The sequence below is a fragment of the Amyelois transitella genome, chromosome 5, assembly GCF_032362555.1.
Source record: "Amyelois transitella isolate CPQ chromosome 5, ilAmyTran1.1, whole genome shotgun sequence".
Classification (NCBI taxonomy): Eukaryota; Metazoa; Arthropoda; class Insecta; order Lepidoptera; family Pyralidae; genus Amyelois; species Amyelois transitella.
This window is the reverse complement of record NC_083508.1, coordinates 2558867-2584457: the sequence shown is the minus strand read 5'-3', so window position 1 is coordinate 2584457 and position 25591 is coordinate 2558867. Positions and strand designations below refer to the sequence as shown.

The following is a 25591-nucleotide window of genomic DNA, read 5'->3' as shown; positions in this document are numbered from 1 at the left end:
CTTGTCGAGTTAAAATATTTTCATTAAGTAATCATGTGCAATTATCTATTTGTCAAAACATTGTAGATAATAATTTGTACACGTGATTTAGATAAAAGCCAACCATAATAATTATTCAAATCTATCGATTCAATCAAACCGTTGTTCTTTTTTGTTATAATGACCAATTATAGCAAGTTTAGTATAGAATATATCGAAAAACAGATGTTAAAGTTTACGTGGTGATACATCCAATACTACGTACCGTACTTTGTCTTATTTTTTCTACTTGTTTCACGTTTGATAATGGACATACAAAAGTGAATTTTGTGGTCCTAGCATACCGTAAGGGAACCATGAGATCATAATAAGAGCAGACGTTGTTTCAAAGAGATGTTTGATTAATCCCAAGTGCGAAAAACACTTTACCTTCAAATGAAATAAAAATTTAAGCTATTCAATAAATATTTTCTTCAAAAGCCCATCATATGAAGTCCCTTAAATGTGAAACTTTATATAATTTATTTTCTGAATAGGACTATATATCTGAAAAACTCATGGTATATAATCGTCGCATCGCTTTTGTACCTTATGTAAACGTGAGACTACTTTCAAGCACAATGATCAGTGATGTTATATAGGTCTGTCTCACTGGCAATATATGTGTAAGTTCCTTCTAATCCTCTTTTTCCTTATCGGCTCGTGGTGGTGGGGACCTGGACCAGCTGCGCTGCGAAGACCTGCTGCTGTAGTAGCTGCCGCTAGAGGGCGTCGAGGGTGTAGGCCTCCGGTACGGGATCGGGCGTTTGCGCGCGCTGTTATTAGTAGGTTAGATGGTTAGACGGGCGTCATGCGCGATTTTGCATTGCATGCGTGAAATGTTAAACGTTAAGAACTTTATATTATTGGATTTTCTTTTAATTTTAATGAAGTTTAAAACAGTGAAAACGATACTCAAACAAGCATAAATCTTTAAAAACTCACCTTGTTTTACGAAAGCAAAATATTACAGAAACGGACTCGATTCAAAACTGGCGCGCTACCATGCAGCAAAATCAAAATATTAAAATAAAAAAAAAACAACAAAATTCACAAATAAAAATTTAATATGATAAAACAAATTGAATATAATATGTAATTGCAACTGAAACACACTTATTGTCCATATAAATAGCACAATTTCTACATCTGGCTTCCAACATTATCTCATAGCACATACGCACTGGTTACAATCACTTATCTTCTTCTATACTTGAATCTATTTTGCGGATACGTTAGATCTATAATGGGTGCGCTACGGAAGAAAAATATCAAATTAATATTAGATCACAATTTATTTTTTTAAGGTTGGTGTTTGAATCATCACCTCAATGTGTAATACTGATTACGTGAAATTTTAATTTGTCAAATACTATAGAAATACACAAGTTTTACGACCACTGCATAAAACGTAACATATTTTGGGACTATAAAATGTCTTTACAACGTACCTAAATAACTTATGACTAATTCTTGTTAGTTAAAAATAGACTGAGTTAACCCCTTAAAGGTAAGTTAAGAAATTGCACACCCATGTTAGCACAAAATACACTCTCAAACGAATTAATAGATCGACCGAATGACAACTTCACAGCCAATGGCAGAGTATTTATATTTTACAGTGTGGTCAATCTTCAAGCCCACGTAAATGACAACTATGAGATAATTAGCGATATATTGTTAAATTAAAAGCACTAGTTAATGTCTCAACAACATGAAAAACAATGTGCTATAATTATTTTTATTGCAGGAACAAGCAAAGAAAAAATTTTAATGTGGCGGTCAGCGGCATAAAATTAATGAGAAAGACAAGTTAAAATTTAGTATATACCGACCTAAGTAATCTATTGAAACTTCAACTAGCGCCTCGCATTTTCCGTCTTTTAACTCACAAGGCAATTAATAACTATTTGATAAGCTTACTTCAACAGCCTATCATTTACATTAAAAAAAAAAAACAAAATCGACATTGTCGAACGTAACAATTTTAAAAGATAAATAAAATGGTTGGCCTGATTCGTGAATACAAAGACGATATACGTTTAGAGATTGGCAACGATTGGTATAAATGTGCAGATGAACAACTATTTTATTATTTTGGCAATAATTCCACACGGTTAGTCTGTCCACTTTTATTTTCTTTACACTTGTGCCATCTGTCAATCTCTAATATTGTACATATTATGTGTGGGATGGTATATTATAGGAGAATAGATGGAATACATATAACTTAAGACTTATATTTAATGCACTAGCACACCACTGCACACTAGTCCGAACTACTCGTGTCTCCAGAGCTCGAGCTCGTGCTATGCTTTCGTGACTTTTTTCTATAAAAGAAAAATTACATACATACAATGGGGAAAAATTAAAAAAAAAATATGCCACGGCCCGGTGAGACAATAAACTTTTTGATTGACATTAGATTAGATATGTGCGTCGTAAATGAATTCTTTGTTCCACAAAACTAAAGATTTTTAAGAAATACAATAAAACAAACGTAGCTACACTAACTGATTAACTCAGAATATATTTGTGGTTTAAAAATTATTCAGTTTTATGAAATGCATGACTTATCACAACTTTTTTTCAAAAAAAATCATAGAAATGTTTAATTTTCAAAAACATAAATATGTTTTACTGTGTCTTATATTGTCTTCACCGTATCGAGGCATTTACGCAAAATAAAATGAAAAGCTCTACATAATAAAATCAATGTGAGAAGAAGCATCACACGAAAAACAACAACTAACACACGTATCGCTAGGTTGGTTGCGCTTGGTCACTTTGTACATCAATCATCGCGATTTCGTAAAGGGCCACGGTAGAAAACATTGCTTTTCATTTCCCAAAGCCTATATGAATTAATGCTCCAATATTCAGTACCATGTCAGTACCGCATTAATTTATTTCTTTCCGAGTCACACTTTGAATCACAATAGTGATCGAAATACATACCTACAATTTATTTTTTATAAAAGTATACTCTGGATGCTAATCCACCCTGTTAAAGAGATAATAAACCCCAATTTTCCCCCCAACATTAATCTCGCCCAAAACTGACACGAGCTAAACGAAAGCCGAATAAACAAAAGGCGACCCTTCACGAAACGCAACGGAGCAATCGCAACGTCGCCGCGATATACCTCGTGATGCGGCGCCGGTCCAGGAAGCTGGGCGAGCCGGCGCGCCGCGGGATGGACAGCGAGCGCGAGCGCGACCTCGGCCTCGACGCCGACGATCTACGGTAATCCGCGTACACGCCCGTCATTGTTCTACCGTTTACATGTAGCATGCATCGCAATTTTTTCAAATTCCGAAAAAGAATTGCAACGTGTTAATAATTGGTGTGTTGCGAGGCCTATCGCGATTTTTTCAAATTCCGAAAAAGAATTGCAACGTGTTAATAATTGATGTGTTGCGAGGCCTATCGCAATTTTTTCAAATTCCGAAAAAGAATTGCAACGTGTTAATAATTGATGTGTTGCGAGGCCTATCGCGATTTTTTCAAATTCCGAAAAAGAATTGCAACGTGTTAATAATTGATGTGTTGCGAGGCCTATCGCGATTTTTTCAAATTCCGAAAAAGAATTGCAACGTGTTAATAATTGATGTGTTGCGAGGCCTATCGCAATTTTTTCAAATTCCGAAAAAGAGTTGCAACGTGTTAATAATTGATGTGTTGCGAGGCCTATCGCAATTTTTTCAAATTCCGAAAAAGAATTGCAACGTGTTAATAATTGATGTGTTGCGAGGCCTATCGCAATTTTTTCAAATTCCGAAAAAGAATTGCAACGTGTTAATAATTGATGTGTTGCGTGGGCCTATACTGTTATCGGAATCATAGACATTTCGTTCTCTTAGAGCCGATACAGCCATAGTCTGTATATTCTAAAGGTATTTTCGCACTATGGAGCGACACCTCAAGCGATACCTATTATAAGTTCACATAAATTGTTGCATTTGTGACATTAATCATTTAAGATAGATAATGACAGTTTGTTAGAGCATACGTTTATAGTATTGAAATTGTTGAAATTTATGTAAACTCCTAAATAGAATTCTAGTAAAGTACTCGAGATTGGGACCACTTTTTTCATATGTTTATTAAATAAAGCAATATTTGGAGGTAAATCTTCCAGTTTAAATTTGTACAAAAGTTTCCTCCGCAAGTATATCTACCCTTAACGTTAACCCCAAAAGGTTTCATTCAAGAGTAGGTAATACAATAATAAAACGAAATTTAAAAAAAAAAATCAATATTGTATCACCTACAAGCTTTTTCCCATATGCAGGTTTGAAATACTTCTATTGTCAACGGTTTACTTTTCACTATTACAAAAGACTATTATTTTTAACGATAATATCTCTTTGTTTAAATTTAAAAAAAATACGTAAGTAGGTTTTAATACGCAATCAGTGTTTTAGATAACAATCTGCATTCTTGTTCAATCTTCCTATTGGAGGTATAATAACCTCTACACATGTATGTATGTTATGTATGTTTACCTTGACGAGCGAGTAGACCGTGAGGAGCTGCGCGACGAGCGAGACGAACTGCGGCTGCTGTACGAGCTAGAGCGAGACGACCGCGAACGCCTGGAAAATTTATTATTTTTTAATTATTTTTACGGCCATGGATAAAAGTTTTGTGAAGGGCTTTGTAAATTTTGTTACATCTACTTTAGAACTATTGATTCATGTAGATAAATGATGAGACCTTAATGGGTCAATTTATGCTTGACTTTGAAACATTTTGGATTAAAACGCCACTCAATCTTGCACTAAAACACTTATCTATGTCTTTAAACCCACTACCATCATAATAATAGACAAAAAACATTAAACGTGACTAAATAACGTGGTTTGACTTCCCGCAAAAAGCGCGCGTACAGACAGATAAAATAGGGACTTTATTAAATGTAGTGTTGTGTTAAAACATGATAATACAACTTACCTCGAAGACGAATAAGATCTTGACCTTGACCTCGACGACCTCGACCTTGACCTCGACCCGGATCTTGACCGCGAGGACTTCCCGCGCGACCTTGACACTGACCGCGACCTCGAGGACGACCAACTCCTACCACGATCTCTCTTCGCCGGTGAACTCTCTTTACGGGGTGACCTTTCCTTGCGAGGTGACCTTTCTTTGCGAGGCGACTTCTCTTTGCAAGGCGACCTTTCTTTCTCCTTGCAAGGCGACCTTTCTTTCTCCTTGCGAGGTGACCTTTCTTTCTCGTTGCGAGGCGATTTATCTTTATCCTTCTTCACACTCAACGGACTCTTCTCTTTATCAATCTTCGGTGATTTTGACTTAGATTTCCTAACGTTAGGACTCAACAACACTTTAGTGGCTGGTTCGCGATCAGCTTGCGATGTGGAAGGCCCGTTAGTTTCTTCCTCCCTCTTCCGCTCCATAGACGCTCGCGCCATCTGTGCCACTTTCCTCTTCAACCTGTTCAACTCCCTATTCCAACCGCTCAGTTCATCCTGCCGGGCCCTCTCATCCAAAGTCATCAATTCACCTTCGGAAGCATCCATTTCGCTCGAAGAACTCCGCATGCAAGACAACTTAGGCTTATAATTAGCTTTCTCTTTCTTCTTTTTCAAATCCGATGGTGATTTAATGTATTTCCTCTTATCCTTCTCTGGTAACTTGTCCAAGATGTCGCGATATCTTTCGGGGCTACGTCTCGCCGGGGAATAGCTCAGACTGGAGGAACTCCGACGCGCTGAACCCGATCTAGATTGTTCTCTGTGGTTTTCGCGTCGGACAGATTTCCGATCTTTTTCTTCTCTATTCTTAGTTTCTGGTCGAGGCGAAGGCGCTTTTCGTTCAGATGATCTTTTGATTTTATTATTCGGCGAGACGCTCCTTCTTTTATCTTTTCTCTTTCGCTCGGGAGATCTAGAAACTGATCTGCTCGGGGACTTCCTACGTTTAGGACTAGGCGATTGCCTACGCTTCGACCTTTCAGGTGACGGTGATCTTTTCCTAGAATTACTTCGCTCCCGCTTTTTCTCTACGACTTTTGACTTGGGTTTATCCGATTGACTTTTTGGCGGCGGAGAATCTTTCCTTCTATACTCCGAGGAAGCACTGCGTCTCCTTTTTTCTCGCGGAGACATGCTTTTCTCTTTGTAATAACGAGGTTGAATCTTTGGTTCTTTTTCTTTATACTTTCGAGGCGGATCGGTTTCAGATTCTGAAGAAGAGGACTTTCGTTCTGGTCGCGAATTTTTATAACTTTTTTCTGTGTCACGTCGAGATTCTCTGTTCCTATGCGATTTATTGACGGGCGACTTTTCCTTGTAATCTGACGAAGTATCCCGCTTATCCCTGGAAGGACTTCTATTCTTTCTCCTTCTTGAAGGTTCTTCATAACTCTCTTTCTCCTTACGTTTAGAAGTTTCCTCTTCGTAACGATCGTGACTCTTTTGTCTTTCATACCTATCTCCCCTATCTTTTCTATTGTATTCTTCATGCCCTTTCCTATTGTATGAATCATCTTGTCTTCTCCTGTTTTCTGGAGACTCGCTTCTTTTATTAACTCTTCTGTCATCACGAGATGGACTTTCTCTTCGACTTCTACTGTTCCTCTCTTCTTTTCTATTATATTCGTCCCTCTTTCTATATTCAGCGGAGGGGCTCCTACGTCGTTTCTTTTCTGGAGGAGGGGATGAACTGGGATCTCTGTAACGTTTGTCTCTTTTATCGTTCTTGCGTTTAGGTGGGGGCTCTACGTCAGATTCCGGTGAAGAATTTCTCTTGGAGCGTTTTACAGGCTTGGATTTCCCGGAGTCTCTAGAAGGTTCTCTCTTCTTGTTCTCCACTCTGGAGACGTACGACCTCTGCTTATACTCCGGTGACGGATCACGTTCCCTCTCGTCTCTTGACCGACTGCGTTCCTCGCGCCTTCTACTCGTCTCGTTGTAACGGGAGTTTCTACTAGATTCATCTTCCCTTCTGTTATACTTTTTGGTATCGCGTTCTCTGTCATTTCTTTTGGAGTGGGCATCGTTTTCCCTACTATCGCTTCTGCGATCTCGTGTCTTCTCTTTCACAACTTTTACAGGCGAGCTAGAATATCAGAAATTTAAGTTCAGACTATGAAATTAAGATAAATATTAAAGCATTTCAACATAAATCAACTCAAAATTCAAAGGCGGATCGGTGACCACAAAGTTTACAGAAAAATATCAAAAGTCAATGTTTTTATAGAGACTCACTGAGCTTATAAGTTAACAGCAAAGAATACATAATAGTGTGATTCGTAGAAATGGGCATAATATATATTATTTCTAATTTTTAAGTGTGATTAAATATTTACCTTTCTCTACTTGACGCACCACTGCTGCCGCGACGTCTGCTACTCGACTTTTTCTGTTTGAAATTACAACAAAACAACATAAATATGAAATTTCATAAGGTCCAACATAAAACACCAGTGCCAATATAAGAATACTAAGTGGTAAAGGCAACAAAATATGTTCCACTAATATACGCAAAACTCTTCTTGGCCTTTTGATGATATTAAATCCATCTGCGAAAGGGCGAAGAATATAAAAAAAAAAAAAACTTACACATGCACGCTAATAAATAACCATTAAAATAAGGCTTTATTTTCGTCAAATAAACAAATATTAAAAAAGCTATTAATGGAAGCAAGTATAAAATAAATGGTTCAGAGTATTGAGTGTTAAAACTTTATCAGAATGTTATTACATATTATCCATAACATTCTCATTAAAAACATTATATATACATATGAATACATACCAAAAAAAGAAAAATAAAATCTTGGCACCAGTGTGTCACTTAGTACTATATTAGTTACACATAACAATATCGATATATCCAACATAATAATATATAATATTTAATACACAAAAATCAAATTAATTAACTGTGGTTGACGTACCTTATTTAACATGGTGGTATAAACCGTTTAAACATGTTGTGCATCCTTAATTAGTTTTGGGTATATGAGAGAGGGAGAATGTTATGGATTAGTTACATTTCATCAGTTCTGGATATTAACATTAGATGTGCGATACAAAAACTAGGTGAATTCGTTCGAGTGTATATATTTTAATCGAGATAAGATGTTCTGTAAAATAATTGATATAGTAACGCGAGAGCAGTATAGTCAATATGACTATAATACAAAAATAAACAACAAAAGTTATTTCATTCATTCAATCAACAATGAATGACTAAATATATAACAATATATTATTAGGCTTCGCTATCAATTAAATCTTAACATTACCTGTCAGTGAATAGTGTTTTGCTAAAAAGCATAATATTTTTTCTGAATTAAACGTAAAAGATTTTAGACAAAAAAAAAAGCTGTCAAAAATAAATGATTGTACAAAGTATAAATATTAAGGAAATTACGAATATTGACTTACGTTGCAAGCACATCACTATTGTTGGCAATACTATTGGAAATTTATCCCCTCCACTGGGATAGGGGGTGCTCTTTCGCAACGTGCAATGGCGAAATTGCAATGTGTTAATGGGGTATACTAACTGTGCGTTATGCGAAAAAGGTTTTGCCTGGAAGTTCAGAACATCTGAAAGTAGAATACCATGTTGTTTTTGCGAACAAAAACATTTGCTTGCAGTAATAAGATTCTGCTCCCACGTCACAATTTATTTATTACTTCACAAAACTACAACTGCTTGCATACAATTTCATATCCTTACTACAAGGCACTTATAATAAAACGAATTTTGTGAAGACCAGCGCTTGAAATAGGCTTAAACAGCCCGTCATACAAGACACCAGGTCGCGACCTCCTAGATTGAGATAAAACGCACAAACGGAATCACCAGGTTTTTGTACAACACACCAACATCGCGATATTCCTAAATTAAACCACCATCCGTTTTGAAATTAGCACAACCATGCAAGTCAGTACACGCGTCACAACCTCCCACATCGCATCGTGTTAGTTACTTCAAAATGCATCACGGCGCACTTTACTTAGTTATATCACCTAACATTTGTGTTACAGAGTGTTATTGCTTTGTGATATACTTACAGTATACGTTATTTCTTCAGATAAAGATGGCTATCCTATGAAATGATGCACAGTTAAACAGATAATTTTTACTGGCTATTTCTTGTATTTACAGAAATAAAAAAATAAAAAAAATGAAGTAAGAAGACAAGAGAACCACATTAAAAATTATATAATAATTTTTGGCCCCGTGTGGCAAGCTGTTTTTTTGTGGTGTGGGGACATTAGCTATAGAATGTGAAGCTTGAATAATTCATGTAGTTATGAATAGCAAAACAAACTTTGAGGCAGCTATATAGGTCTATAGCAAGAACGTTTAGTTTATGCCCTAAATAGCGACTTAATTGTGAAAGAAGACTGGTATTAGGAGTACATGATTCCTTCGAAAAAGAACTCTGGACAACTGATTTTATTTTATCATAAAATTAATTTTCCTTTTTTAAATTAGAATTAACTCTGAAAATTTTATTGGCATCTGAGTTTTTACTTCTTGAACAGTTTATCCTAAAGTGAGATCTCTTCTAGCCAACCCTTTCAAAATTCAGAAAGAGAAGGCTAGAAGAGATCTCACTTTAGGACACGCCAACCTTTGTACTGTTTTTTTGTATCTTTGTTTTTCTTTTTGTTTTATAACAACAAAATATTTACTTACATACATTACAATTGAACTTTTTTTCAAATATTGTTGGGTTAATTTTAATGCCTCTTACACAACAAAGCCGCCTTAAAACTAACTAAGGACCTTGCTATAGCTATACTACTAAAGTGGGGCGATATTGGATATAGAAACAAAAGAAAGCAATGTACTACAAGTTACCCCACCCACCACACTTCAGGAATAAGGGGATCAAGGATAGTGAAAAGTATAGTGTAGGCATGACAAAATTATCCCCAATCTACTTGTAATACGTAATGTATCACAACAATCATCCCAATAACCCTCTCGAAATAATTCAAAGATTACATTTTGATCTAAAATAAAGACTCAATAAAACAAATCAGGACTGTAACGAAACAAAATTTGATGATATAGAACAGATAACAAATTATTCAAAGCTGTTTATAATGAAAATCAAATAAATGTGACCAAAAAATAATCTTTGAACCGTACAGTTCCTACTCTAAATATTCTGAAGCTAGTTTGCATGTTAACATAGAGTTTGGAACGTTTAGAACTGGCGTGAAAATTACCTTTTTCTTCTTTTTCTGTCGTTCATCCTCGGAGCTTGCTGAGTCGCTGTCCTGTGCGGCGTCGGAATCCGATGAGCTTTCCGTGTCGGGTGACTTCGAGCGTTTCTTTTTTTTCTTGCTCGACTCTAACCTGCGACAAGTTATTTTTATTAAAAAAAAAGTAGAAATAGAAAAGAACTGTTTTAAGAGCCCCCGAATAAATCAATAAACAAAACGAAAAATAATGTATTGGACATGGTTAACATAAATTGTTAGTATATAGTAGGTATGTGAGTTACCTAAAAAGGAATTAAGTTTAATGGATAAGGATCCAAAAAATAAACCTGTGGAAATTATCTGTATAAAAGAAAAATCAAAAAGGATTAAAAAACATTTCAAATATATAATTTTTAGTATAACATCATTTTGTTAAGAAATCTAGTAGGAATTTAAATTGAATTATATTCCGAAAGAAACTTGAGAGAACTAATATACCATCTGTATTGAAAACAAATCAAGAAGGATTTAAAACCATTTCACATATTTTTGTATGCTTATAGATCTTTTAAACATTACTGCCCACTAGCTAATGTGTAAGTTTAAATTGGAAAGATTTCAGAATATCTTACAGCATACCATACCTACAAATGTAGTCCAATATCATTTTTCTTTCGCTGAAATTACCAATAAATATGTAAGGACAAATACTAAAGGAAAAAGTAAATTACCAAAAAATTACTATTGCATTTTTGTTTATCAGCTCTTAAATATAATGTAATATTCTGGTAAACATCAAAATAAAAAATATATATTATCATACTTGCCTTTTTGACAATTGAAGCACCTGTCTGAATTTAAATAAGTCTATGAAATACGTTCGTATGTATGTAATTTATAAATTAATTGCACTTGGAAAAACAAAAGTAGAGGTAACATGGAGTACTACTTACTTTTCTTTTTTATTTTTCTTCGACTTTTTCTTCTTCAGCTTTTTGGCGTCTGGCGAGGTACTGTGAAAAACATTAAAAAAATGTAGTTAGATTCCCACTTTATCAGAACGATTTGGTGTAGTCACAAGTCTAAAGAAAATAGTTATTAAATTTTAACTTAATGCTTTTGAAAATTCAATCGAGGGAAAGGGGTAATATACTTGGAATTCCTGTCATTTTCAAAATCTCAATGCCGTTCAATTGAACCTGAACTTTACCTCTTTACGAGACTGTTGGCCGAAGCAAACCCGCAAAGGATAACGATGTTATGTACCTCTATATATTTGAACTCACCTTCTTTTCTTTTTCTTCTTAGAGACGTGCGCGTCCCGTTCCTCCCTCTCATTGCTCGGCGTCCTGACAAGCGGGTACCGCTGCGCGTGCTCCCTGGCCCTCCTCTCGGGGTCCAGGCTTGTCCCCTCCACAAACCTCGGCGAAATCCCAAATGCGTCCCGAAGACGCGCGTTTTTCTCTTGCTGCGCCTCGGCGATCGCGTGCGTCTCCCGTACACTGCGGAACGAAACGTTAATTTCAATATGGCGGATTTTTTTGACAGATGTCAAACTCACACACACACCACTACGCGGCGCGGCCAAGGTATGTATAATATGTGTGCTTGTTTCTATACTATACTACGCAGTGTACTTCGAATAGTAGGCGCGTCACACTTCTTTATTTTTAAATGCTGATGATGTTTATTCTAAGAAAACGAAAGTGTCAGATAAATGTTCTTAGTGTGACAAATATAGGACAAGGTGAAAATTTCTGTCAGCAAGCAACAGAGTCATATTTTAACACATATTTACCTGAATAGCACCTAAGTGCGCTAAAATAGGGAAAGTAAAATAATTTAGAATCACTAATATCTATGAGAAAACATCTTGGAACATTAATGTAACGCTTATATAGGAAGGTAGGTAGTTTTGACCGACTATGAAATCGTTTATAATCCAATTAACACAGTTCATGTGCGCTTGTAACTTTTAATTAAACATTTGATACGTGGTCGGTACTCGTAACGATCTCGGACGGCGAGCGATAACTAAGAAATCGATAAAACTGGGTGCACACCTTATGACGGAACGCATGGACTTCCTCTCTTCGTCGTTGGAGAGACAGACCTGCAAATTGTCGTTAAAATTTCGTTCCGGTTGCGAGCAGTTGCATCGGCAACAGCATGAGTTTCGGAGGCCTTCGAGGATAGTTCTGATGGCAGGTTCGAGGCTGTCGGCCACTGTGGAGGGGCCTTGTTGGGGCATGGTGACGGGCACCAGACTCGACTCGGGATTGGGGTCGTGGGAGGAAGCGCGGGGTCTGCGCTGCGGGCCCGCGAGCACCGCTTGGAATGTACCTCGCCAGAGCCGTTCGAACACTACTCTGTTGTTCTGATCGCGACGCGACGCCCTACCTCTATTCATCTTAACCTACTTATGCTAATGGAAGACTTGGTTACGTAAACTAGAATAAAGCTAAGTTATGGCGGCATGACCGCTGGAAGACTTGGATTGGGCGTGAGGCCTACATGTGAGAGCGGCCGGCGTCGGGCCGGCGGCGCTTCTGCCGGAGCGGCAACAGGAAAGCCGGCGTCGCGCGCAGGCTGCGCAAACATCGGAAATTCGCGACGCCTCACAAAGGGGCTACTTACCCTCGCTCTTTGTGCTCAAATGACGTCGGGGAACTACGCTAGGCGCTTTTAAATTTTCTACCGTAACAATGCCCTTTGGCTCATTAGGGCTTTATTGATTTGTTTAACTCAAGTGGCGTCTTTTATGACGTCACCAATTTACAAAGTAAATTTAAAAGTTTTATAGATCTGAAATAGATTAATTGTTAATCTAGACGATGACATTATATTAATTTAAATATTGCCTGTGCCAGAATTAAAACAATAAATGATGTTGCTGCGGTATAATTCTGTTATCACGCCAATCCGCTTTACAAGCCCCACCTGCCCAGCTCAATTGATCAACGTCCACACGTCTATTTAGTCTGGCAAAGAGAGCAAAATCATAACAGAAATGAGCGTGCCAGAAACACTTTCCACTATCTTTAGGTGCAATCAGGTACACAGAGTTAATTTGAGGATAGTACGCCAAAAACTACATTTAATATTTTACGAGTTTACAATAACCAACAAACTCAATACTGCAGCCAAGTGAGATTAAATATCATAACACTTTCTACGCTGTAATTTATATTTTATACTTATTTGTCGGTTTGAACAACTTCTAACAAGTTTAACATTAAGCTTTGAGTAGGTCAATAAAATCTATTTAAACAAAAAAAAAATCTAACTTTTTTACGCGCCTTCTTTTTTGCCAGTTTGCAATTATATTATTGCAATATCGATTCTAGCAATAAACATTCAATGGTGACAAATCACAAACACGGCCTGGGCGCGGTGGTTTTTGGCACGAAACTGGCGTGTTAATTAGCACGCATTACCTGTCCCGCTAACACGATACCGGAGATCGCGTGATTAGGTCAGCGAGAAAATGTTTATTAGTGATGTTGGGGCGGAAATTATAGTGGAAATTTATATTAGAAGCTTGTGGGTCATATCATAAGCCTATTGGTATGGATAATAAATTTTCATAAAAATTACCATCAAAAGGTAGTTTAGTTATATCTTTGCACACACAAACAATACATTTAAAAATTGAGACACAAGTCTTATCACATTGTGGTTCAATGTGATTGAATGTTGCTTATCTGATCTGTCTTTGCCTTTTACTTTACATTATTTCTTTGTCCCTCTGGACGTGTGATATTACCGAATACTTAGTTTTTCTGAGCTTATAATAACATTATAAGAAATCGCTGCCCTAATGATAATGGTCGTAGATTTAAGATCATTTCAGAACCTCTTTGTAACATCTGCTACAGGCTTGTGTCACATTTTGTTGTTCTTTCCTTTCATTGTTGCACCTACATATGTATATCAAGCAACGTTTATCATACCATACTTTGTACTAAATCCATGTAAAATGTTTGTATAAATAGTCTTTTTTCAGATTCAGACATAATGTATTATGTGTTTTCTCAAGATATAAGCCTTTAAAAAAAGAAAAAAGGAAGGAATTTACCAATGAACAATTCTTATGAAATATTACTAAATCTTTTTACAATATGGATATGCTTTCGGTCCGGAGCTAAAAGCTAAGGTCACAAATGGAATTATCCCTATAAGAAAAAACAACTACGTGAAAGCAGAGACTTTAATAAGAGCTAGACGGGAATTCAATGTAGTACGTGACCAGATCGTAATGAAGTTAGTAATAAATATAGGACATTAATAAGTGCGGTAGTTCTAGGAGGAAATATTTGATATATTAGATATTCAACCCGTTCTAATAGTATGCGATGTGAGCCACACATTGATTGCACCAAATAATTCTAAATAAGTTTATCTCAGAGAACAGGTAGTTTTATTGGAAGCTGTAAAGGTCAAACCTTCCAAAATAAAGAGGTCAGTCTTGCGAGTATAAAGTTCGCATAATTAAAATATGTCGGAGAAAAGGTCACGAAGATATCCAATGAACTAGAATAAAGGTGAAACGCAACAATACGAAAATAACAAAACAGGGACATTCTGGCTAGACTGAAAAATCATTTAAATTGAGGAGGACAGAAGAACGACAAACAACAGAAGCCCGAAGAAATTCTAGTCTGGAATCTAAATGGAAAACTAATAAGGGAAACAAATGAACTACGGAAAATAGAAAATTTTAGATAAAAAAGGACGACACCTTTTGAAGGTAGGTAGTGCCCGTACGTACGAGTACGACCGTCGCAGACCGCGGAAGCTGACGATTTTTTCCGAAACCTGCCAATCTTCATCAAATTAAAACAATTCTCCGATCTACAGTTAAGTCAATTATGAACACATTGTCAATTAATACTCAGCTAACTTGGTTAACTACTCCACTTTCCATAACATCGTCGAATTATACGCATCCGAATTATACAATCAGCAAATGTTCAGTTTCTTGGGACTCATTCTCTTTAGCCAAATGCTCTATAACAACGACACGTTTACTGAGTAATTGAATAGCGTTCTAAAATAACTTCCGCGTCGTTGTTTAATAATTTCACCTCACAAACTACTTTACTACATGTAAGTACAATATTTATGAACAAAATTTCCGAGCATTTCTAATTTTCTTACGACTTAAAACCGTGTTAAAAAACGACCTGTGACATAATAAGACATCGAACTGTGCGATTGACCTGAAATCTAAGGAAAAATATTTTAACCAGCGCTAAGCCGGACTATCTTTTCTTTATAGCCTAACATATAAAAGACAAAGATGTCCTACAACGCTTTAGGACAAAACTATTTAAGTTTATATCATAGTCCAAAATTCCAGACAGGCCTCCAAAGTTCTGCAAAATTTTGGCATACCATAGTTATAATACATCTACCTACATACATAGGAAATATTAGGTACACCCGCCTTCGACAAATGGAAAAACTAGGAAAATATGTTAAAAGGTCAAAAAAACGCAAATCAAAACCGTCCCATATGTATGTTAATCCTTTTTCTAACGTAACACAATCTACAGTCAGCGTAGTGGGGTATCAAATCCTGCCTCCCCAACACGGGCCACCCTTCCTCGACGTCACGCGATCGATACGCACCCCACTTGTAAGCGGTGAAAACATTTGATACACTTTACACTACTACTTTTAGCCTCCCTTTGTGTACAAGCTTTTGTAAACTTTCTTTGGATGTGTTCATCCACAAACAAACTTTCCGATATTTTTCAATTTTGACCTGTGTAAAATAAGGTGAAAACATTTGACACACTTTACATAACGACTTTTAGCCTATTTCTTGTCTTGTACTCTCTATTGTTGACTTTCTATGTATAGGAACATAATTGCCAATATTTTGCAAGTTTAACCTTTGCAAAATTAGACAATGTGAAAACATTGATTGATTTACATTACTTCATTCAGCCTTCTTTTTGTCTTATTCGCTCTTTTGTTGACTTTCTTTGAATAAAAAATACTTTCCGATATTTTGCAATTTTAACCTGTGCAACATTATGCAATGTGAAAATATTTAGTCCTCTTTGTCTTGCTATCTCCGTTGGATAGGAATTGCCAAATTATGAATTTCTTAATGCATTTTTCAGTGCCTCGAATTCCCATTGCCAATTATTAAGTGCTTATGATTGCAAATTTATATCGTCTTAAAGATTTAGTTTTTAATTCAGACAAGAGAAAAATCACTATTTTGGTATTTTCTAAATAACTTTTGCACTTATCTAAATTTTTTACTGAATGATTGAGGACCACTGAATTAAGTCAAATGAAATACTCGTTTTTAATTTAGCGTAATTATTCAATTTAAGAATATTTAGTTCTTCAAACTTGATGGGTTGACTGGAATTCATAATATTAACTAAAAAAAATATCGCCAGAGGATCCCTAAAATACCATTAGTGAAGTTTAACTACGACGAGAATCAACTGGTTATTTTTATGTATTTTCATCGCTAACAAACCAGCAATAAAGGGTGTATAAAAATACTCGTAATATCGAGGCTAGTCGGAGGAAATAATGATTTATCTATTGTTATTTGTTTATAAATAGTACTCATAATTATTAGGTCATCGGAAGTGTGGTTTTAGAATAGGAATACATATTCTGTTTGAACCTAGAGCTAGTAAAAATTGGATTAAAATTCTCTGAAAGTCAAGATAGCGGATTTAAGTTTGAAACGTTATGAGAGCGGTGTAGGTCAGTTTAGTAATCGCGTCTTTCTTTGCACCTTCCTTCACTTTTCGTGATATTTATCCCGTAAAGAAAGCTTATCTATACGCAATTTCGCGTCACAAAGCAATTATTTTCAAAACCGTAGATAATTGTCGAGAGATTGCGAATTAATTAACTAACAATTAGTTACTTAGCAACTCAGCCTAGGTGGGTTTAGGTACTTAAATTCAAAACATGAAGCACTAATTAATTTTATATTTAATTAATTAAAGTCATGAGGAATTATCATAGAAGAAGATTTAAATTATAAGCGATTATGAATTATTTGTAACATACACATAATTAGAACAATTAATATACCATGTTTCTTAATTTACTATCGAGAAACAAAATAAGGTTACCTTCGTCGCACGAAAAACTCTATATTATGCCAATAAGACGTGAAGCGTATATTAATGATGTATTGAAAAAAATTGTTTATTCAAGTGCGCAAGCGCAGTTATTTATTTTGACGTAAATAGCTGTAATATACATGAGGCCCTTGAATTATAAACAAAAATATTTATATTTGAACAAAAGCCAATTAATTATTTTTCCACTTAGCAAACTGTGTCTCATGCGCATTGTACATTATCCAACAGTTCGGGGTATTTTTTAATTGTATGGAAAATAAACATATAAATAACATTATGAACTGGATTAAAATTTAAGTAATATTAAAACTCATACACGGTACGCCTGTCGACAGCTAACTCATGCTGAATACATTTTTATTTCAATATTTTTATATACCCTTACTTCTTTTCACTTTCCACTTAGTTCTTCACTGAAGTATAAGGTATGTTGTAAATTAACATTACTATAAAAAAACAGTAAAGTGTTAAAAAATAGGAACTAGTTATACAAAATTTGAAAACAATGTTCAATTTTATAACTACTGCTCCAAATTCGTGATATACCAAAATATTATGCCGAGGGCCCTCACGGAGTTCGAATAAATAGTTAGGCATCACGAAAATATGTAACTACTACTGGCACGACATAGCAAGTTCGAATTTTAAAATAAGATAAGGAAATTCATGAATAAAATACTTACGCTACCCTCCCGAATTCGTCTCTGGGCACGTCCTTGTCTACGCCTCCTGTCTCCGAGAGTTTTGCCCTGAATGCGGCCACGCGAGCCGCAATCTCCTCCTTGGGCAACCTGCGCAACCACACCAAAGACACACTCATTAGTCGTAAATTAAAAAAAAAAATCTAGATTTTTTGAATTCGGAATTGCGCGCGTCCGTCACGCGTATTATTATCTCATCGTGATCCGTCGACTGTACTGTATGAACAAGTGAATTGTAATGAGTCAAAATAATAAAACAGTTGAATGAAACACTCCACCGTCCCGCTTTGAACGTACCAATGCATGATACGCGGCGTTGTAATCGTGCAGAATTACTTTTGGAAAACAATAAAACAGCGATAAGACGTTCTCAGCGTGCCGCTGTAAACTGAAATGGTGTTGGTTCGTAGTACGTACGCAAATGTTAGGGAGAGTAGGGTGAGCCCTAGTCTCGCTCTGGTGCATTATTGATTTGACTCCGGCGCAGTTAGGGCCACTGCCCCTAACCGAGGGTGCCCAACACACATAATAGTCCCTTCGGGTTGTCTTTGTATTACGAAAAAAGACAAGGGTATTTTATTGGCACTAAATCGATCGACACGTGACTCTACGGACATAAAATAGCGATAAACATTCTACAGGTTGTTTTTGTGTGCCTTATAATAAACTCTCGTTGAGTTACGATTTTCAAATTCAATCAATAATATTGCAATTTCACTAGGGCGATTTATATTACACAATATAATAGTTTATTTATTAATATGTGCCAGATTAAATATCATAAACAAGTATCAACCTTCATGTGTATGACCTTTCCGATGTACCTAACCTGGGATCGAACAGGGACTCTGGCAATCCGGCACAGAAATGACTAAGTCCAATGGTCGCTTAACGTTTAGCGTTGGATTTGTTGACACTATATCAATGATATATGATATTTCAAGGGTTGACTGGAATCTTACTTAAAACTTTATTGAGAACTTGATGCTAAATGCATTCTCTACTCTACCAGTCAACATTGTGGAAATGTTATTAATAATGGGTTGTGGCGCGATAATATGCCGAAGTGCTGAAAACTCTCATGCTATGAACTAGCGACCCACCCCGGCTTCAAACGGGTAGCATATATATATGTATAAACGTTCCTCTTGAATCACTCTATTAAAAAAACTGCATCAAAATCCGCTGTGTAGACTTAAAGATATAAACATGAATACATACACAGAGACAGACGTGGGAAGTGACTGCTTTATACATACTGCGTAGTAATCGTAATACACACACACGTCTTGTCCCATGAAATTGAGAGATAACGACGGGTTGAAGCAATATCCTATATTTTTAAGACTCCTCTCCCTTGATTGCCTTTACAACTTATTAGGAATATAAGCATCTGGTGGCACACGCTGTGATTTTCTTGGCTACCAAATTAGTAAGGAAGCTATCTTTCATACCTACTATAAAAAAATACTGAAAATCTTATGTCCAATCGGTACTCAAAATTCAAAGGTATCAGATCAAGGTATTCAAATGTTATAAAATGATAAACCTATGGATGGATTCAACGCCGATGTGTTTATTAGTTGGCGATTAGCCTACCACCGAAATAACTAATACCTTCGACCATTTGATACATACCTAATGTGCATCAAATTAACTAATACGAGTAATAAAAGACCACGAAAACTGTTTTAATTTAAGATGCATTTATTCTACTTCTTCAGTCGTAACCGGGCAATTGGTCGTCATTCTCTTGACGACGTTTGACCCGACTGGGTCCTTTTAGAGAGAAACAACTCCTGTGAGCGTATTTTCATAAAGCATACATACATATATTCGCGTCTATATCCCTTGTGAGGAAGACAGAGCCAACAGTCTTGAAAAGACTGATAGGCCATGTTCAGCCTTTTGACTTAATGATTGAATTGAGATTCAAATAGTGACAAATTGCTAGCCCAATCGCCAACAGAAGAGGCCCAAGTTTATAAGCCTTAAAAACATATAGCCTTATTATTTCCTGCATTTAGAGAATATTAATTAAACATGGCATTTCACCAAAATTTTTAAGTAGGTACATTAGAACCCATAGGGTTGACGTATCTGACCCCAACTGCATATAAGATCACCAAAATCCAATGTATCATTTGAAAAAAGTAGGTAATTTAATACAATGACTAATTACAAGATTGTAAGACAACTCATCCACTTGTACAATGTCAGCGATATAACTACTTCCTTAACAGCCCATTAAAGTCTACTGATAGACTAAGGCCTCCACAGAAATGGGGAGGTTTTACACATAGTCACCATACTGGGCAGGCAGGTTAATGACTGCAGTATCTATTAATTATGTACTATGCCAATATATGCTATTGATTGTAAAACTTGCTGTTGGTCATCCAAATTACATACATATAATCATGTCTATATCCCTTGCGGGTTAGACAGAGCCAACAGTCTTAATAAGACTGATAGGACACATCATCCAAATTTATAATTAAAATAAATAAAATATGAGTGTGGGAGGTGCTGCTGCCCACTTCCTGCTTAATCCCTCAATTGCATATAACAATATCCATGGGAAGATATGGGGTGATGCTATTCTACTCTGCGGGCAACACACAAGCAATTAATATGTATTACTACTTACAAATTAAATATCCCACACTTTTCACGCAGGTGGAGCCAGGGGCGAAAGCTAGTAGCAATATAACGCATTTTTATTTACATCCACTGTGATACTTTATAAATAATGTAAGTTTTTATACCCGAAACACCAAGAATACAATTGTCACAGAGAGGAAAAAAAAGACATCATTACATTATCAACAAAGTGTTTCTACTTGCTTACAAGTCAATATTAATTATCCACCAATTTTTAGTCTTGCATCAACAATGACGATATTAGCAACAATAGTTCTTTACTATATAAACAATTCAAATAGGCTATTTGACAAAGTTCTAAAAACTATCTTAGGCTATTTATTTGTTTATAAGGAGCCCTACAAAAATACTTTTCTGCCTTTATTACAGCTATTTTATTAAAAAATCGAAAAAGAAAATGCAATATTCAAATATGCCGCCAAAACGCGACTTTTAGCAATATGGCGGCCATGGCATGCAGTGACGTAAATTTCGTGTAAATATCATACAAAGCTTGTTGGTGTTTCGAAAAGTTTTGATTTTCTCTTGTTTTATTTAACTTGTGCCACGTCATATGTGTGAAAATTATTAAAATGAGTTCCTATAAATGTTGTGCAGTGCCTATATGCACTAATACAACAATAAAATCTCCTACGAAATCGTTTTTTTCTATGCCGATGGATTTGAATATTCGCAAGAAGTGGTTTCAGATCATGATCTAAGATCAGTGGTTACCAAGATATACTTACATTGATGTTTTCACATTCCTCAGTTCGGCAGCATAGAAATCTGGATTGTCTTTGAAGAAGACACCAACCATTATTGGGTCCACTTTTGCCAAAAGTGGACCTACCAAAAGTCTTTTGGTAGGTTTCGACTGTCAGCTTTCGCAAAATTGGTTTCCATTATTAAATACCTATGTTATCTGAGTAATCCCGAGCGATCAAACACTTATAAAATCTTGAAAAATAATAGTGAACACTAAGGAACAGTACGATCCACAGTCTGTTTATGGATAATTGACGTCATAATAGAAATAGCCAATCACGTTCGTTTTTAGTCACGTGACAGCTGGATAAAAAAGCCAAATTTTCTGAGACGGATTTTGTTAAAATAATGCAATATTTTTATCTCGCGTTATTACAAATCGCTCCAAAAAAATAATATTAAGACTGATGACATAAAAGAAATGTATATTTTTATAACAGTCAAATAGCCTATTACTGTGTCAAGTCATAGTATTGCATAAAATAATGTAATAAATGAAGTATAATATGGATTAATGTGGTTAATGAAAAGTCCAAAAATCTGCAGACCCTACAAAGTAATGACAGTAAAGATTGCAAGAAGTCTTTAAAGTCTCATAAGTTTGTTAGCATCTTAACCTACAAGAAGACCTAATAAGTTTACTAACCTTTCCCTCGGTCGTCTTTGACAACATACATTAGATAGATATGGAGTCCTATTCTAAAGTGCTGAGAACTACAGAACAAGATTACATCAGTAAAGACTTTATAGTTTTGGTTGTGATAACTGATGTACATACATACTGGAAGTAGCTACTTACCCTTTTTCCTCAAGATTGTCTTCTAATTCCGCACATTTCACTTCAATCTTCCGCTTCCTCTCATGATCCAAGATTTCACGATTCGGCTGCTTGTTGGATGCCGAATCTAATTTGGCAATTTCCTCTTCAGTGCGATAGTTTACTGAGTCTTTAGTTTTTCTCACTGTAGCCCAATTTCTTTGAACGTATCCATTGGTGCCAGAACCACGCGGCGTCGTCAAACCGATGCCATTATACATTTTGTTGGTATTTATACCTGAAAACAATTTAAACAAGTCAATTTCAAGCTAGTTTGATAAACGCGTAGTAAAGTTGCATGAAATAATTCATTTCATACATCAAGCCATTTTTAAAAGATTCTCTTAATTTTATTATGAATGGAAATTAATTTTTTCGTAAGAGAGTGAACACAATTTCTTACCATTTGAAGTCAGCAGGTCGATTTTATTTTACTTGGACAAATATCTACACGTCCATCTTGGTTAGATTTTTGGCTGATTTTGTTTTTTTTTTTGGCCGGCGACTAGTGTAGAGCTGAAGCGCTCCCAAAAGATTTTATCAATCGATCGATTTGGTGCAGTGCGCAGGTACCCCTTTTAAGTTTTCCTTCTTGTGTTTTATCTATTGTCTTATGCACAAATATTTTGATTTGATTGGTCAGATAGCTGTCAAATTGTAAATTGTTCGTTCACGAAACGAAAGTCTTGTCCTGTGGGCTTGTCTAAAGTTGCCGAACTATATTGATAGTTAACCTCGATAATCTACCCTTTCGATAGGCTTATTGATACTATCGATAGCTCACTTTGCTACAATAGTATTGGTAACCATTGTTGTGAAACGAAAAAAAATGACAATTATTGAATGATGTTGAAGAGTCTTATAATAATAAATAAAGAAATATTTGAATATTGAACTAAAAATACAGTACCATCGATATTATTTGACGTCAACCAATACTGTGAAACCAAAACATATCGCAAATTTTATGTGATGTTTGGAATGTCCGATAATAATAAATAAGAATTTCAAATACCTAATTTATTTTATTGTAACAGTTAGCATTAACAGTATCTATACTGTCGATACTATTGATTTCGATATTGAACGTTAATACCATCGATAGTATTGTTGGGTATTAATAGTAAGTACGATAACTGCGCTATGGATACTATCGAACTTAACACTAGTCTAGTGTTGTCGATCTTATTGACATAATATATTTTTATCTGTGCTGTGATCTATTTTGTTGAGTTGAATTTGTTGTGAGGTTATGTTTACATATTATTGCTTGTAAATTTACTTATATAAATAACTTGTAATATTGCAAAAAAAGGGACCGCTAAATTAAAAAAAACCAAACTAAACATGTTGGATAAAATATTATATAACACAGTACTGTGCCAGGCGTTTTCTCCGTGTGGAAAATATTTGTTAGCCGGCAATATTTATGGACAAATAGCAATATTTGAGTAAGTTATTATATCTTTCACATTTTGATTTTAATCGACGTGATTGTACGCACATTATTATGATGCTTATTTGTATTTTTCCAGTTTAGATCGAATTTTGAATCCAGTGCTGGAATTGCTCACACCAGACTACAACAAGGCAAAATACATTCACTATTTGGGGACGAAGGAGCAAGTTTGCAGTCTAGCAAGTACAGAGAAGTTCCTTATCGTCGGCACCGTAAACGAAATCTTTGGGTGGGACTGGAAAGGGATATTGAATGCAAAGTTGAGCAAACCTTCATGGGTTTTAAAGATTCCCTCAAATTCAAATTTGGAAAAGATTGACGTGAACAGTCTTTGGACTCCTGAAGATGAAAGTAGGGTCTATGCTGGCTGTGGCGACAATAACTTGCATATTTTCAACTTGGAGGATGGGAAATTGGTGTCTACATTGTCAGGCCACAGTGACTACATACATTCAGTCCATGGATTGTAAGTCAAATCTCCACTATCTTACACAAGGCTCTTGCCCTGGCATGCCAAAAATTTGTTGAATAAATTACTTTAATATTATCTATAATAGGACTTACAAATTTCCTAGTCTAATCTAATTCCAATTTATAAAATTTAGTATTGTCATCCCATAACACAAGTATCGAGCTTAATAAGAGCTCAATCTGTGTAATAGATCCTATCTATTTTTTTATTTCAGCAATGACAATATTGTAACGGCTGGTGAAGACGGGTGTGTCATGCTGTGGGATGCGAGGACCCGGAAGAGCCACAACAAATTGGAACCTCATAGCAATAGCAAAGTCAGCCGCCCTGATATTGGCAAGTGGGTTGGGTCGGCGGCTCTTACTGATGACTGGATTGTAAGTACATTGAAGATTGCAGCTTTGGCTTCTTCAGCAAATGTGCAAGTGGTATGGCACATGCAATGCTGGTATTATCAAGCAAGAAATATGAATGTCCTGTATCACGTCATAATAAAAACTGAACAGTAATAGTTTTTCGCGCGATAAAAATGGCGTCGCGCGTGCCATGCTACGGGAGCCGGGTTTGATACTGACCTAAATGATGATAAGAAATATTTTTTTTAATTGAGGTGTAGAATCATTGCCTTACAATCTGTAACGTAAGTTGTAGATTTTCAGAGATTTATTTATTTTCCAATTTCTATCATCATGGATTTCCCAACTCCTGATTTATGCCCTGGTTGGGTCCTTAAAAAGGAGCCTAGGGTTCAACTATGATCATTATCCATCATTCATGACCTGACAAAGCCAGGAGGAAGAAAATTACTGTGTAAATAAAACATAACTTTCTTCAAGTTTAAGCTCCGTACATACTATTTTTTTCCACCAGGTATGTGGCGGCGGTCCTCGCGTAGCACTATGGCATATCCGCTCCCTCGACGCTGTCACAGTATTCGACATTCCTGACCACGGAATCCATGTTTCCTTCTTCCACAACGACTGCATAGTCGCCGGAGGGGCGGCCAGACATCTGTACCAACTCAGCTATTCTGGAGAGGTCAAGGTGGAACTACCAGTATCAGCAACTACTGTATACTCAGTAGCATTACGAACAAACCCTAACAAGATTTTAGCCATAGCCGGCTCAAGCCCAGAAATTGATCTATGCACGACATTTAATTATAGAGACCAAGTATTACATTTTCGGTAAGTTTGTAGATCTAACAATGTTTAGATAAGTTTTTGAAATAAAATAAGGAAATAATAATAAAAAATATTTTATTTCAAACAACAATCATTTCAAAGTGCATTACAATTAATGAAAAAATAATTTAACAGTGCTCAGTTTTTGACTGGAAATATGTGAAATCTATAGGAACCATTATATCATTGTATGTTGTAA

At 35.8% G+C, this 25591-nt stretch overlaps 2 protein-coding genes across 6 annotated transcripts; one reads left to right on the top strand and one right to left on the bottom strand.

The window, feature by feature from the left end:
* Positions 1-1067: 1067 nt before the first annotated feature.
* LOC106138523 (serine/arginine repetitive matrix protein 2) lies at positions 1068-22769 on the bottom strand. Of its 5 annotated transcripts, none has more exons than XM_013339704.2 (11): positions 22681-22769; positions 22260-22515; positions 18032-18139; positions 11505-11720; positions 11172-11231; positions 10243-10372; positions 7353-7405; positions 4976-7102; positions 4528-4617; positions 3165-3293; positions 1068-1273 (listed from the first exon to the last, which is right to left on the bottom strand). In XM_013339704.2, exons 2-11 carry the CDS (start codon positions 22496-22498, stop codon positions 1216-1218), a joined length of 3210 nt encoding a protein of 1069 aa, XP_013195158.2. In that variant the 5' UTR covers positions 22499-22515; positions 22681-22769; the 3' UTR covers positions 1068-1215. The 5 variants fall into 5 exon arrangements, with proteins under 5 accessions (XP_013195158.2, XP_060800402.1, XP_013195150.2 ...); XM_060944419.1 differs by having other exon boundaries at positions 3165-3260; XM_013339696.2 differs by lacking the exon at positions 1068-1273 and adding an exon at positions 2214-2348.
* A 613-nt stretch (positions 22770-23382) lies between these two features.
* Positions 23383-25447, top strand: LOC106138297 (THO complex subunit 6). Its single transcript, XM_013339417.2, has 4 exons — positions 23383-23728; positions 23813-24202; positions 24423-24585; positions 25079-25447. The coding sequence occupies exons 1-4, from the start codon at positions 23625-23627 to the stop codon at positions 25397-25399; spliced, it is 978 nt and encodes a 325-aa protein (XP_013194871.2). The 5' UTR covers positions 23383-23624; the 3' UTR covers positions 25400-25447.
* The last annotated feature ends 144 nt before the right edge of the window (positions 25448-25591 follow it).

Excerpts from the sequence above, each read along its gene's own strand:
- LOC106138523 (XM_013339696.2), bottom strand. The coding sequence starts at position 22,498 with ATGTATAATGGCATCGGTTTGACGACGCCGCGTGGTTCTGGCACCAAT. Across the intron at positions 11,721-18,031 it reads GACGAATTCGGGAGGGTAGC|TGTACGGGAGACGCACGCGA; the intron begins GTAAGTATTTTA and ends TTCGTTCCGCAG. Across the intron at positions 7,103-7,352 it reads GGTGCGTCAAGTAGAGAAAG|CTCGCCTGTAAAAGTTGTGA; the intron begins GTAAATATTTAA and ends CTGATATTCTAG.
- LOC106138297 (XM_013339417.2), top strand. The coding sequence starts at position 23,625 with ATGTTGGATAAAATATTATATAACACAGTACTGTGCCAGGCGTTTTCT. Across the intron at positions 23,729-23,812 it reads GGACAAATAGCAATATTTGA|TTTAGATCGAATTTTGAATC; the intron begins GTAAGTTATTAT and ends GTATTTTTCCAG. Across the intron at positions 24,203-24,422 it reads ATACATTCAGTCCATGGATT|CAATGACAATATTGTAACGG; the intron begins GTAAGTCAAATC and ends TTTTTATTTCAG.